This window comes from Sparus aurata, chromosome 7 (genome assembly GCF_900880675.1).
Source record: "Sparus aurata chromosome 7, fSpaAur1.1, whole genome shotgun sequence".
In the NCBI taxonomy this organism is placed as follows: domain Eukaryota; kingdom Metazoa; phylum Chordata; class Actinopteri; order Spariformes; family Sparidae; genus Sparus; species Sparus aurata.
In genome coordinates, this window is record NC_044193.1 from 24,582,650 (window position 1) to 24,599,212 (window position 16,563).

General features: G+C 39.8%; 1 protein-coding gene across 1 annotated transcript in view; it reads left to right on the forward strand.

The window, feature by feature from the left end:
• Positions 1-16,563, forward strand: part of nphp4 (nephronophthisis 4) — a 170,456-nt gene that overhangs the window by 30,823 nt on the left and 123,070 nt on the right. The window contains exons 5-6 of the mRNA XM_030423642.1: positions 4,596-4,745; positions 7,748-7,884. Coding sequence (XP_030279502.1) covers positions 4,596-4,745; positions 7,748-7,884 — 287 coding nt within the window. The remainder of the gene's footprint in view (positions 1-4,595; positions 4,746-7,747; positions 7,885-16,563) is intronic.

A 16,563-nucleotide genomic window follows, 5' to 3' on the forward strand; every position in this document is an offset into this window, starting at 1 on the left:
CAAATTTTGTCACTGATGTACCAAAAAGCCTCTCTGTGGTGAAGATAAAGAGGTTTGCTATTGCTTTCAGAGCGGTTTTACCTGCGTATCTAACTCTAAGGCTTCCTACATAAGTGTTTGTTTTTACCACCCACATCAAGCTTTAATTCTGTTTGGGTGAACTTCAAACTTCCAACAAACAATGAAGTCGAACCACACTTTCCCCTATTGTTGCTCCTCCACCTGGAACCTGTTCCAATTTTGGCTCACAGTGAGCCAGGGCAAACTCTGATTTAAAACTTCATCAACAATGTTTAAAGAGTACTTTCATTTGTGTCTTCATGTACACCTGGAGAATAAGAACAGCTACATCAGAATCCTGTTGGCTGACTTCAGCTCAGCATTCAACACAATCTCACCCATGAAGCTGATTGGAAAACTTATCACTCTGGGCTTGAGTACAACACTGTGCAACTTGATATTGGACTTCCTCACAAGCAGACCCCAGAGAGTATGGACTGGCAGTCACATAGAATAGGGGCTCGACACTGAAAAGAATGCGGACGACATCATTGACCGCATTATAAACAACAATGAGAGTTCATATTGGGAGGAAATCAACAATCAACCAACAGGACTTGGCCTCAGTTTGTGTGATTTTGCCTTCTTCATAAAGCTTTACATCTTGAATATCACAGACTGTCATCATTGCTGTCAGCTTCTTGAGGCTATACTAACTGACCCCAGCAAACTATCTCATAAAGACTGTGGCACCCGGCTTAACGGGACCGGTGACACCATGTTATTGTCAAGCTTTTCCGACCTAGCAACAGTAATTAAGGGGGGCGGGACTTCAGATCGGTTAATGTGTTTATGGATTTAAAAACATGCATTTCTAAATACAGTGCAGTGACTGAAATAGGCAGCTTAATCGCGGCAATACATACATTTTAATTTTTATTTCCTTAATCCAACTAATGAGATGGGAAGTAGATTCCAATGGTATAACTCTTCCGTGATCTTTTTGAGTAGTGATTTGTTAGTACCAAACATCGACAACAAATGACTTTTACAAGTCAACACTTTGAATCCCTTTACTCCTACCTAAGTTGGCAGTAAAACAGTTTCTCAAAAATCACCCCGTTGGTATTCATCTTTATCTCTTTCTTCTTTCCCACTCAACCATCTCCCCAAACCACCTTTTCTGTTTGTGTGATGCTGAGCCATTTGTGGGTTATTTTCCCCCACTTGCTTGGTTTCACATCTCTTGCCAAGTTTCTGCTCAACTGACTCTGAGGTACCATACCACCGCTGTTAGGAATTTTTGGGGGTAGTTTTCTAATCTATGCACAGCATCTGACTGAAACCCAAGCTTGATGCATAATGAATAACAAGAAATAAATGATGAAAAAGTTGCAGAGACCTGGGCACCATCTGTGTCAAGAAAGTTCTATGTTTGATATCTCTCCCCCTTTCTCTCCCTTCTCCCTACTTTTTTTTCTGTGTTTCATGGTAAGAAGCACCTTCTCCATGAAAGCTGCTGTCGCCACTGAAAATGTTTGTACAATAGAGTTGAAGCTGTGCTGCAACCTCAGAGATTTCGCCAAACCATTTTCTTTTTCTGGCTTTAGACGTAAGCACTTTTTTGTAGTAAGTTATATCTTAGAGTGAGTAAGAGGGTCTGGCTGAGATGAGTCATGGACAGGGAGGGGAGTAGAACACAGTGATGCACTTCGTCATCTTCTTTCCTTCTCAATCCCCTTTCATTGACTTTAAAGATAAAGACGCTGGCTCTGCCCTGAAAATAGATGAAAAGCTGTCTGCAGCAGAAATGGACATTCTTCCCATCCTTCCTGTGAACTCAAACACATTCAATATAATTTTGTTTTATATGATTGAAAAGGAACTCCTTTATGAACCGAAACATCCGTCTTCTTCTTGTGCCAAGGCCTCAATGTACTCCAAATAAATACAGCTTAAAATCTATTTTCTTTTCTGCCGTGCTGTTGAGCTGGGCCCATAGTGTTCCATTTGTTATTTGTAGTCTTTTTAGCGAGAAAATAAAAGCAGCAAAATGGGTTCCAGCAATAGTTTCTTAAAAGTATAAACATAAATATGTAATTGATGGATTTACCAGTTCTTTCTGAAGTTTAGTTCATGGCTTAAATCACTTTTTGAACTGAATTGATTGGGAAGCTACCAATGGACAATATCTGAACAGCTTGTTTTTTCTTGTTTTTTTTCTAGTGTTTGGAGGGCAGAGCTAGAAAAAATAAACTGGTAATTCTTTTAAGTTAATACATATAGTTTTTTGATAGAAATACTGCTGAGGCGTGGATTTTTCCACACTATGTTTTTATGGTTGTAAAGGAGAACATTAAAGGTGGAAATGATGCTACATGGGATATAATTAGGTGGCATAAGTTCCTGGACACGTGTCGTATGTAAATCTAATTTTGGCTTTGTCGACTTGTATTTTGTAACAATTGCACACAAAACTTAGATTAGAATAGATTGTATAATTATACACCCCAAATAAAAGAGTTAAGAAATGAATTTGCTGAAAGTCATATTTTTTTAATGTTTGGTCTATCCATCGTTTTATGTTCACAGCTTGAACCCTGATATTGATTCTCCAAGCGTCTTCTAAGATAAAAACATTATTCCAGCTCTCTTTCAGAGCACACCAACAGTGTCATGTGATGTCAAAGTGTGTCTCATCTTTTCACGTTTCATACCTTCCCTAAAATGTTTGGGGGTTTAGGTTTGGTGACTGTGGAGGTAAAACCTTGTAAGTCAGCAATTCCTTCTCGTGGACTTCAAATAGACCTGGCTTCGCTTTGATGTGTGTTTAGGGTGATTGTCCTGCTGGAAATGAATCTTTATCCTCACAAATTCAAACCAGAAGGATGGCAGCTCTCTTTGGTTAATGTGTAGATAATCCTCTGCATGTCACAAATCTGGGATTTACACATGTGAAATTGGGTCTACTGGTAGGGAGAAAGCTAAAAACACTATTTTGTTCCTGAATGTTAAATATCTAGCTCCTATACACTATAATGTAAATATATATTTGTATGAATTTTCTCAGTATACATTTGTGTATTTACAGAAAATAATCTTTTTTAGACAAACACTGTATAGCTGGCTGCCTGGCACATGTTTAGTTAATACCACCTATCAAGACTGTTTAAACTATCAAAATGAATTAGAATGAAAAAAAAATATCCAAGTGGAATTTTTTTCTGATATTCCATCAGTTAGGGTTGTTTGTGTAGGCAACTATGTTTACCTGATGCCAGGGAAAGACTACGATTATAGATGATAGGAATCGATGTGGACTTTTAAGGGGTGATAGAATGTGAAGAGTGGTGTCAAGAAACATTTTGTATGTTCAAACCATCCATCTCCCCAGGCAATTTTGTGGTACTATAACAAAGTCCCCTATACTATACTATACTATACTATACTATACTATACTATAACCACTTTTGCCTTTGCTTGTCAGAAAAATCAGTCTTTATTCACCAGGTTGCATGCCATAAAGATTGTTTCTTTGAACAGTCTCCAACTTACGTTGTACCATTAGTTGCATTAACCCCTCCTGCATGTGTCCTCTTCTGTAATAATTCTGAAAATAAGGTGAAACTTCTTGCATTCCTTAAAAATGATCTATATGCCAGTGTCGATGTTTATAATCTGAAAGGGTTCAGCCAGAAAGAGCAGGCTGTAGCTTCAAACAGATAAAATGGTTAGTAATGTGACACAATTAATATAACATCTTAAGCTGACTAACATCATACATTTTGTTTATTGACACAGACCAAATGATCAAACTTCATTGTCATCATAACACTTTGCTCACCATGGTGATTATGTGTAACATGTTCCATCACTAAAATGCTCCTAGAATTCACCACCTCTGCACTACCTGGAATGACTCCCTGACAAATTGCTCACTGTCCTCTTGTTGAAACAGCCTATGGAGGTGAATGGATCTTCCTGTATTGATTGTCACTGATGCTGTTGAAGGTACAATCATTAACCCTGTCAGAGTGACAGATTGGCATGCAGTTCAGGCTTGAAGGAAGCCAACATACGCAGCGCATCAAACACTACTTTGCTCACCTTCCAAATGGTCCGTGCGTTGTGTTGATGTCAGGAATGGTGGGTCGTCACTTGTCATTGGATGACCTGCTTGAAAGATGACAATGTCTAACTCATTGCTCATATCTCGCGCCTCGTCTACGCTGCAGTGCTGTTCTGGAGGAGCGCGTTTTCCGAGTTGAATGGTTGTCATTTCAGTTATGCCCTGGAAAACGATGCTCGCAGTGTAATGGAACATTGCACCTAGGTCACCAACACCCAAATGGAATATTGAAAAATGGAAGTGTCTGCGTGTTGGGTGTCAGGTTGTCAGCTGACTCATTGCTTCTGGGGAATTATGAAACTCTGACGCACCAAGGAGATGGATGACGTTTTTGTGGATGGGTTGGGGGTGATGGTGGGGTGTAATATGATATCCAACTCATTTGTATTCAGAGCATGCCTATTTGTGATGAAATGCATGTGAAATATTAAATGATTTCTATACAAAATGTTGTATGTCTTTGCAGATGGCAGTCTCCTGAAGACTATTGATGGAGCACATCTGGAATGTGTGATTAAAAATCACCCCGTGCTGGCCTCCTTGATGCATCTCCTTCCAGAGAATGTCCTTGTATCTGGAGATGAGAACATTCCCGGGCTTGCAGCTTCTCCAACAGGTAAACTTCACATCACTGGGAAGGTGTTTGGTCAAAGAAAAAGTGATATGCTCTCCTACAGTATGAGATGCTTTTTAAAGATGTTTTAAGATCTTTGACTAAAGGCAAGAAACAGACAAAAGATCTACACAATGGGCTAATAGCTCCACGCAATTTTAGAGACCTTTGTCTGACATTAATCAAATCTCAGATCTTTTATTTTGAGTTTCTTCAGTTGAAAGCCTTAGTTGTCAAGACTAGAAGACTGTTATGGTGCTTTGATACTCCTACATGTGAATATATGGAACTGTAAGAATGTGAGGCAGCGTGTGGTTGTTAAAGCACATGCATATTCATTCATCTCAGCAGTAGAGCTGCTTTAATTCTTACACTACACTCACCGTACAGTTAATGTTGGTGTACATTTAGCCCCTATTCAATGGTCGAACACAGTTCAAAAAACAGAACAAAGAGGTTACATAAAATAGAGATGGATTAATCGATATGTAACCTGATTCTACCCAACACATTCAACACCTGTCAGATGTAATCTTACGCCTTGGACTTTGTCCAGCTGTCAAAATAACACAACATTCGTCATGGTGTTTAATGGTGGCCTGTTCTTAAAACTTAGTTCCATCAGAAGTTGAAATGACTGCAGTGCTTAGAAAGTAAGTTTCTAAGGGGGAATGTAATGAAGTCTGACAGTGCAGAGCTATAATCATTGGGAGTCAGTGGGAGGTATGGTAGCTGGCTAATCCTCTTCATGTTCTGGGGCTGTGAGCAGCAGAGACCTAAGCTGCCTTTTAAGACCACAGCCACCAGTTTGATATTCACGCCGCATTCAGAAGAGTCCAACTCTGTGCTCCAGAGACAAGGGCTGCAATGAAACGCTTGATGGCTACATTACTCTTGAAGAGATTACAATCACGCTGGCTATTTACTCTTTGTTGTGTCTGAAAGCGGTGATTGTGGACTTCACAGGAGTTCCTGCAAGCTCCATCCATTGGCTGAAATGCTATCTTCAATCGTTTCTGATTCAATTTACGCCAAGTATCCAGATGGAAACAGTTTTTGTTAGATCGTTGGACACAACCACTGTTATCTCTCTGTGTGGTATAAATATTTCGTGATTGGCATTAGGCAGTTTACCACAAATCAATAGAGCGTTTATTCAAATGGAGCTGCTGTCTCTCAGAAAAGTTTTAATCAAATATATTCATAATCAAAGAGTGAGGGTTGATTGTGTAAACATTTACCAAAAAAACGGGCAGTTCTTCGATAGATCCACAAAGGAAAATGACATATGACATAAATAATTGCATGCTTGATCGTACTTGTTTTGTGTAGTGAAAGACCAGATTAGAAGTTACTTTAAGTTTAGTTTAAGTTTAAAATGTTACATTATTGCAGTCACTTTGTTAAGCTAAGTTCATACAAAAATACCTCTGAACCACCACATCAATGAGGAAAGCTGTTATTAACACCTTGGCCTTCACTGACGGCCAAGGTGTTAACAACAGCTTTCCTCATTGATTAGGTGGTTGGAAGTGTCAGTGGTTGTAAAGTGGGTCTTAATGCATTTTTGAATGTAGAGGGTGTGATCAAACCACAAAAGTTGCAGAAGTTCATTTATAGCTCTGTTATGGTATCAAACAGTCAATTTATATTTGCTGGCATTTACTAAAAGACTATAATAAGGGTTTTGTGTCACTACAGCTGAAAATTGCACGGTCAGCATACAGAAATGCAATATTACGAAGTATATGGAAGAACGAAATGGGAATTTATACAAATGACAGCTGCACCCGGTTTACCCCTCAGACTGACTCACTTTCAGACACAGAGGAAACTTTGTGTGAATTTTAACATAGATGGAAAAGCAGGTGTGAAATCTGTGGCACTGTAGTGTCAGACAGAAAGAAATTGTAAGACTAGGCAAGTTGAAACCGTTATTGAGAGAAGCAGACAGAGAGAAAGACAAAAACACACGTGAAACGATGCCTTACACAATTTCTTTAGCAGAGCTTTCTGCTCAGCACCACTCAACAAACCATTCAACCAGTCATCTTTTGTTCAACATCAGGCTAATCAATATATTATCGCATATAGGCATTCTCTTTCAGGATGAATTTACTCTTGTCAATCCATAAATGTCTTTTCTTCAACAAATATTCAGTCCAGCAGGAGAAGACATTTTCCTATGTGACGCAGGCATTAGATCTTATTTACCAGAACTTTTTGAACAGTTATATATCGCAGCTCATTTAAGCCTGTAGTTTCGGTCTGGACTAAAGTCATCGATGGACAGACTGATCGACATATTGACATTGCTATCAACAGAACCAGCTACTACCATGCCCTAAAAACCCTAAAATACAATACACAACAAAAGAGAAGGTGAAGGCAACATTCTCGGTCTGTGTAGCATTTAAAGTGGAGGGTTTCTGGAGGCTGGGCTGAGGCAAACAAATTATTAAGTAAAGCTGCCATGAAACAGCAAGTGTTTCTGGAAAACAACCCTTTGGCCCTTAGTTGACACAACTGATAAAATAACATGGGGAAGTTTAGCTCACTTTCTCAGTGAACACACACACACACACACACACACACACACACACACACAAACACACACACACACAGTAGAATCAGCGTGGCCACAACACTGTGTCAAACCATGTAGTTTCCACTTGACCTCTCTCTTTTAGGTCTCTAGAACTTCTGGGATGCCAAGATAAATTTTCTGAGGACGATGGGAAATGTCAGGGAACTTTGCAAATGGGTCACAAAAATAGGAATATGGTGAAAAATATTTACACAACTCGTTTCACACGTTTTTTCCGCTAGATGGTGATTTTCAGTTGTTTTTTCCTTCACAGTAATCCCAACAGAACAGACTTGCTGGGCTGAAAACAAACCAGGGGAGAAGAAAACCCATTTTAGACCCAAGAGTACTGTCAATATGATATAATCATGTAAATGTCATGGCATGGCTGATATGTTGGTGTCCGTGCTGTCACCAGGAGATGCTCTGCTGAGGCCTCAGCTGCTCAAGATGCTCCCCTTCACCCTGAGCAGACTGACCATCTCCCTCCAGCCATCCCTGGAGAAGTTTGAGAGCCAGCTGCTACAGCTCATCAATGTTGACTGCCAAAATACAGTAAGACCAGGCTTTTGTAACGCACGCACGCATGCACGCACGCACACACACACACACACACACACACACACACACACACACATACACAGACTCGATGGTCCATGAGCACAACCCATTAAGGAAAGTACCAGAGTTTGCAGTGAGAGGTCAGCAATCACATCTGAACATGTTTTGATCCTTATTCCATTCCATACACACTTGTACAGCAATACTTCATGTCTCACCTTAATTTGACATCCAACATATATGTGGTGCACTCACAAGGAAAGAAGAAATTACCTCATACATACACAGCGCTGATACTATTTCCTCTGTGGTAACACTTCACTACTCTCCTCGAATTAAAGATGGCCAAGATGGCCTTGACACACCTCTGCCAAGATTATTTTCTCCTGCGTGATGCTTTCCTTTATCTCACTTACTGTTTCTGTAGTGTGCAAGCACAAGTGCTTTTACAGCTGTCACTGCAATTTAAGGCACATCACCTCCCAAACTAAATGGAGCTTATCTATTCTCCTCCCTTTTTCTTGTCTACAGAAACCCAGATGGTTAACCGTATTTGACAGGTGCGACTATGGACTAGCAATTATTTGTACAGTGGCATTGCATGGGCCCCTATCTGTTCACTTCAGCCTAAGTGAGATGTGTCTTTGGAAGGGATGAGAATTGATATGACAACGCTGTCACTCCGTATCTTTTTCTTGCTGCTCTTTGATACTGCAGGGCTGGATCATCAAACTCAAGCGTAAGGGATTGGGCGAGTGTTCAGAGTTTATTAAGTGGAGCAAATGTTAGGCTCTACTGCCTCTACCTTGTGATTTAAACAAAGTGCACCTTAGATTGAAGTAACATTTGCTCCAAGTAACTGCAGGTGGCTTTGGGCTTAGGTGTTTATTTTGATGGCTAAGTGAACAATCTGCATGGAAAAACCTGTGCCATAAACAGGTGGTTTAAGCTTTCATTGCCACTCTGGAGGTAAAAGTGTGTAAACATAATGATAGTTCCAAGATTTTTCAATTATATTGTGGTAATTTATCTTGAGGTTAAATCAAGAATGTTTTTTACAGCGTCTAAATTCAAATTGAATGCTCTTTTACTACAACATATTTCAAATGTATTTATTCAGTGCAGGTTGTACTGAGAAAGCACAACACAAAATGTGACCAACACCAAATGGTCACTTAAGAGACACACATACCTCATTCTGAATCTGAAAGTCAAATTAATGAAGAAAAATACATCATTTGATATACCTATTAACATTTAACACAGTGTTGATGCAGCTGTGTTTGTCGGTGTGCAGTGTCTCACATGCATGCTGCGAAAGATCCTTCCTACGATATTGTTTGTAATGAGCAGTGATGGGAATAACGGCGTTAAAATAAACGGCGTTACCGATGGCATTACTTTTTTCAGTAACAGGTAATCTAACTAATTACTATTTCCATCATTACAGCGCTGTTACCGCTACCGTTACCGTTACCGTTACCTACATTTAAATGTGGTGCGTTATAAACTGAAGCTACTCATTGAAGCTGTTGTCATCCGACTCGGCTCTCAGCCACCGGAGCTGCAAAGCAGTTTTTTTTTTCTCTTTGGTGAGGGAGGAGGAAGGGGAGAGACAACCACATAAGTGATGATGATTGGCTAAAGTAGAGTAAGAGTTCGTAAGCCAATCAGAGGCAGTGTTCAGTTTATACACAAACCACAAACGCACACAGCAGCCTCACACCCACAAACTAGCAGAGGTGAGCTGCAGCAATGGCGAGTCCAGAGGGAAAGTTAACGGTTTCAATGTGAAAGTACTAGGGCTGCAGCTATCGACTATTTTTATAATCGAGTATTCTACCGATTATCCCATCGATTAATCGAGTAATCTAATAAAAAACAACTTTGCATTATTAAACAACTATACCAAATAATGCCAAAAATGACAGGCCTGTTAATTATACCAAGCAATCAGCTTTTATTTCTAAAAAAAAACATACAGGTATTTATTCCAACTATTCCTAACACCGGGAGTAAGGGTGCATGAGGGAGAGTGAGAGAGACGAGATGAGTGTGTGTGTGTGTGTGGAAAGGAGTTATTTGGTGTAGGCTATTACTAAATAGCTATTACTATTAGATTAGCTAACATCAATGTTTACGTTAGCTTGTGTCGGCGACTCTTGGTGAGCTGGTGTTAACAGTTGGATGCTGAACGTAGTGTTGTGTGTCCGCAATAACAGTCCGTGTGGAAAAATGATCGCTGAGCTAAGCAGGCCACATAACGCGGGTGATAGGAATTAAACAAAGCCGCGAGGCAGAGATTTTGGCCTTCGACTATTTTTTGTAATTGAATTATTCGAGTTACTCGAGTAATTGTTGCAGCTCTAGAAAGTACAGACACTACTTTAATCTCCTTGAGGAAGCACACGCTTCTATAAAACTAGTGGCCAAAAACACTGTAGTTGACACTACGATGATGATGATGATGATGAAAGCAGGTCAGGTGTGGCTAATGTGAGCTCCGCTAACAAAGAAAAGCATGGTGTGGTCCAAGCAGCTCCAGCTGGATTTTTCTGCTCCAGCTTCACAAAAACGTATGACACAGACTGAACTGAATGCAATGATAGGCAGGTATGTTGTTGAGAACCTGCTCCCGTTATCAGCAGTTGACTCAGACTCCTTCAGAGCCCTCATTGGCAAAATATCGGGGAGAGCAGGAGCCGGTCCGCCATGCAGAAATACATTTTCTAAATACATAGATGCCGTGTAAGCTAAAATGAATGCCGAGCTCAAAAGGGGGAAGAAAAAAGGTAATTTAATAGTTACTTTCCCTGGTAACTTTTATAGTGGAGTAATTCAGTTACAGACGCAGTTTTTGGTACTTTTACTTTTTACTAGAAGTAACTAGTAACTATAATTAACTACTTTTAAAAAGGAACGTGCCCAACACTGGTAATGAGTCACGAGGAACCTCTGTAAAAAAAAAAAAAAAAGCAAATAAGTGGTAACAAGAGAAGAACCTGAAAAGACGGCAAAATGAGTGTGCACAGGTTAGCAGCCAGTTTAGCTTTTTTTTTCATTTTCTTCTATTCCTTTCAGTATATTATGGAGCGTGTAACGTTGATCCTGCCTTGGGCCACACTCAGACCCTTATGGGAGGCCAGTGTGTTCACGGGTCCAGCTTTACTTCCCTTCCAGAACTGCCCACAGACCCTCAGGAGGGAGCCAGATCTGTAGGGACTTTCAAGCCTATTTAAATGTAGTTATATTTAAGGAGAGGCTTTATGAAGATTCAGCCTTCCTTAACTCTCCATGCAGCCCTGCATCAGTGCAGTGAGTCCCAGCAATAAGCAGCAATATGGAAGGAGTCTGTGGAAGGGCCCAGGGCAGATTATGTGACCAAAGAAGTAGAGGAGAGAGAGGAGTGAGTATATTAATTAATATATATGGACACACAAGAAATTGAATTAGCTGGAGCACATTTTGGAGTCTCATAGGGAACAAAATCCCCACTGCCAGCACCACCCTCAGGACAATGACCATTAAGGCCTCTAGGAGCTGCTATTGGGACTTATGCCTTTCCAGAACTGAACACCCGTCAAAGTCGTCCCATCACTGTACTGTTCACGCTTCACAGATTTCTGTCTTGCAGTTGTTAAGGTTTGCACACAATACACAATTGATCAGCAACAGGTGGTGTCATATTACAAGATCACACAGATCAGACGTAACAAGGGAATGACAGTCAAAGGTGTTTTTACTCAGCCAACAAACAAGGAAGAAAAAGAAAATAATGCAGGCGAAAGAAGGGATTAGGATGTGTGGACAGCAAGAATTACTTTTGCAATGAAAACTTCCTGCTCATATTGTGGTTCAGCAAGGACGACTCGTTTACAAACAATGAAAAGCTTGTGTGTATGCATTTTGACAGAAAGTAAAGGCTAATATTGTGCCCGCTTCACACAAATTGCATAAAAAGACCGGGTTCAGAGAACTACCGTGGGTGACAGCAAAGGAGAGGAGAGGAGAGGGAGAAAGCAGAAGAGTGTCTGTTCTCATTGGCTATAGCTCATTACCGGCTACCTGACCCCTCTGGCGACCCAGATATCTAGTCTACAAGATATCCAGCAGGCGTCAGTGATGTGCTGGCTAGCTCCTGGTTGCGTCATTGAGCAGTTGGTGACAGTTGCCGTGGGGGCATGCACTGATTAGCCTGTGATCTGGGGCTTTTTGTCAACGATCCCCAAAATCCACTGACAAGTCGAAAATCAGGGCTAAAATTCTGTAGTGTGCTTAAGTAAAGTCAAAATACTTATCAAACTACACACACAGAGTCCCTAAGCAAACTGGGACGACTTTGTCTCATGTGTGCCTTAGTATAACGCATATGCCTGATTGAAGTCTAAAACAAATCTTAAATAGTACTATCTATGAAGCCATCCATTTCTACAGCTTTTCAGGGTTTGAATCACAGTCTTCACAGGCTCAGCAAAGTAGACCAGACTTCATTAGCTCTGGTCACACCCTCTGGTCACTTACTCTAACTCTACTAGGTAGGATATGCAACTGGAATGTAATCATTTTAGTCACTAAACAGAGGTCATGACAATAGGCGAGTAAAATGATGTTTGCATTGTGTAGACATTTACTTGGGTAGACTGGTGGCAGTGGGTTGTGGCAGCATCCGTGTGTAAGGCAATAAAAGTTTCATTAGATAAAGCTAACAACTCTGTGGGCCACAACTTTGTCTTTCTTTTCCACTGTGAGGTAAGTGACATGTTAGCATGATTCATTTTCACAAATTTCAGCTCTCACAGCTTTTTTTTCTTCTCCTCTGTGACATGCTCATTGAACATCCTTAGAACCAGCGTACGTAGATTGGTTAAATGTTCCAGACTTTTATAACTTCGGTGGTATGACGACATTCTCATGTCTGCGAGAGGTGTTAATACATGCAGGAGTCAGCTTGATTGCAGCTTTTAATTAAAGTGTGCTTGCGTGTGTGTGTGTGTGTGTGTGTGTGAGAGAGAGAGAGATAGAGACAGACAGACAAAGAAAGAGTGTGTATGATCTGTGCGTGACCTTTAAAAGTGTGACTCCAGCTGGATTGTCATCAAGCTGTCTCTGAAGTGATGCTGACACCTCACCCGCCAACTCGGTTTTACCGTCGTGTGAGTCAGCGTGTGTGTATGTGTGCAGTTTTCCAGCGTGTCTGTGCTTAAATTGTTATCGAGGCAGAAATGGAGTGACGAAAATGAAGAGGAATGGGGCGGTGGATGAATGTACAGTGCAGCATGAGACGAATCCTTTATGCTGGCTGCTAGTCTGACATACGGTCTTCACATAATCTCCCCGTAAGTATTGCTATTTTTAGCCCCACAAACTATCACAGAGTGTGGCTTCTCTTTACAGTCCACTTCCCCATATATTAAACATGCTGTGCCCTAGTTGATGTGCTTTTCATGTGAACTACTGGAGTTACTTTCCATAGCTTTAATTGCACACTTTAATGAGCACTAGGCTAATTCCAGCTGTGCTCTTGAACCTTTTTGAACACACTCTGACCTCCAGTTAAAACACCTATCACTATTAATTTTTTAAGGTTGTCTGTCTTTTCCGCAAGATTTAGGGAAGCCAGGGGCTACATCACCTCAAATGACCTGTAGCAACCATTCACCTACTTCCTCAGTAAAAATCTATCATTCCTGATGAAAGGGTCTGAGATCTTGTCAGAAATTATGCAACATTTTGACTTGTGATCAAAAGACTTGAGAGAAGAGAAGACAATGAAGAGGAGGAGAAAGAGCAAGGAAGGACCAATGCCACGCCGCAGGCAGAACAAAATGCCGTAGGCTGATTTGATGAATGGAAAAAGAATCTGGCAACAAAGCTCCAGGAAGTTTTCATTTGTCCTAAAAGAGGAAAACTCACTCAAAGTAGGACTGCCCCTGTGGACGTGGTACTATCAGAAAGACAAAGGAGGTTGAACATTTCTGAAATAGGAAGCGTCTCGCACATTATTCTCTAAGGACACCCAGTTTGGCTACACCTCCAAATGTGCAAGCTGAGTGCCTTCCCCTTATCATAATTAGGCCTGTAACCACTGCAACCATGGCAGTGCAAAGGAATAGGGTTTAATTCACTGGGCTCACATCAAATATTCATGAAATGCAGGACTTCGTAATGATTGACGATCCAATGATTAGACGAAATAGACTTGGACTGGTTATAGACCCTATAAGTCAGACACGACAGAGAATGCCCAGCAGTTTAATGAGAATGAAAGGTAGATTCACAAACTCTCAAACTCTTTAAGTCACTGCTTTTTTCCTCGGTTTCTCCCCTGTTGAAGTATTGTCTTTGTAGAATCTGATCAAAAAAGCGAACAAAGTGACCTCCAGGACACACTTAAAAACACTGTGAGACAGGCTCCATCAATCACTGGTGGGATCTCAGCTATTGTAAGTTTTGTATTATTTGGAGTCACTGACAAGGGACTCACCAGGCTTTTTGTCAGGGCAAATGGCAAGAATGTTAGCCATGCCAGACAATAAAGTTTTTCTTTTTGAGTCTATGGCAAGGGAAATCACACATCCAGCTGATATGGCATTGTTCAACAAAAGCCTTGTTTTTGTCATCTCATCTCCTCGGCTGTATTCATTGTATTCACTGACTGTTTGCTGATCATGAGAAGCCATCTTCAGGTGTTTCAGAGTTTGATTAACCAATGGGCACCACTGTTGGTAGTAATCCTACTTTTGATCGGATTGGTTAATCACCTGCCAATTATGTTTTTGAAAGTGCCTGCCCTTTCATAGTTTCCAAGGACGACTTTTAAGATGGTTGAAGAGGGTGTGCTGAACACAAGGAAAACATTGCGAAAAAAATTAAGAAGGCAAGAAGAGTTTGCGAATGGGAAATGCAGGAAAAGGCCCTGGTTAGAGGGTTAAAGCTCCACGTCTTCTCTTTTGTTGTTCAATGGTGTAACATGATGTAACACAAAAAGGCCGTGAAATGAAACTCCCACGCTGCTGCTTATTGCTTCAACACTTGATTTCATGTATGCAGCCTTAGTTATTTGAGAATTCAACTGGTCCCTATGGCACGGCTCTTTTGATTACAAACAGAATTAGGTTAGATAAACTACTGATCAAGCAAAATGAGTCAAACATCATTTATTGATTGATATTAGGCCTGCATCCTGGACTGTCAATGCATACGCTGTAGTGCCAGATACAGATTATTTAACACAATAACATCTCAAAATTAGCTCTTACTCACCTAACACTGGCTGTTTTGTTAATGTAATGTTGAAGAATAGAATCGATATCAATGCCTTTCTGTATTAAATCATTACGTGTGTGTAAATAATATTTTCCAGGAGCCAAATGTTTGCAGTGCATCATCATCATGATCTATGTAAATTTGCTCTGCTTGTAAACTGCACTGTGTCGACTCCAGTAATTACCTTCTATTTTAGTGAGTACAGAAGTAATCCCAATCCAAAGATAAATGTCACAACTATTTATCATGATGAACTACAGTGGTTAACTTACCAAGTTAAATGGTGTCAAGAGCACAACCTACACACCATAGATTTAGCAAAACAGAAGCATTTCCAACACATTAGATGAATCATCAAAGACTGCTAAATGATAAACGGGCATTTTTTTGACCACTTAAAACTGTGTCTTTAATCATCGTTTGTCTCATGTCTGTGGCTGTCTGAAGAAACAATGTTGCTGTGTGACCAGATCGAGATGGATATTTATTTTTATTTTTTTATTTATTTATATGCACAATGATAAAACAAGAATTCTGTTTAATAATACAAAGACAAATAATTGTGCAGGAGAGGAAAAGAAACCCAAAGGGCTTATATAAGATCCTCCCCCTCAATACAAAATCACTAAAACAGATCAATCAATAGAAAAAGAAAAGAAAAAGAAAAAAGGGGAAAACAAACAAACAAAAAAAAAAAAAAAAAAACAAAAAAAAAAAAAAAAAACAACAAACAGAAAATATCCATAAAATTGCAGATTCATTTCAATTAAAACCCAATGATGTAAAGATGTGACTAGGTCTGTAGGTATTGTTTGAACTTGGTTTTAAATGTATTTATAGAGAAACTAGATTCTAAAAAATGTTTTATATCATTCCACAACACTGCACCTTGATAGACAAATGAGAATTTAGCAACAGAGGTCCTACAGAAAGGAATATGTAAATCATTCTTTCTTCTTGTAGAATGTGTATGATAATGTGAGTTAAACTCAAAATAGCTTGGAAAAAAATTAGGTAGAGATGCAGGAAGGCAGATTACTTTATACATAAGAACCCCTGTTTGGTACTTGTTCACCTCATAAATTGTAAGAAGTTGTAATTGTTTAAATAGTGGTTTTGTTGGGGCTAGATAAGAAGAGTTGGTGGCAATTCTTACAAAGGATTTCTGACATCTATGAATTGCTTGTAAATAAGAAGAGTAGGTGCTGGCCCAAATTATATTGCAGTATGAGATATGAGAATAGATTAAACTGTAATACAAGGTTAGAAGTGTACTTTTTTTCAAATGTTGTTTTACCCTTTTTATAATGCCTAAAGATTTTGAAACCTTTTTACAAACAAATTCACAATGATTCTTAAAGCAAAGTTTTTCATCAATGTAGATGCCCAAGAACTTCGCTGATGAAA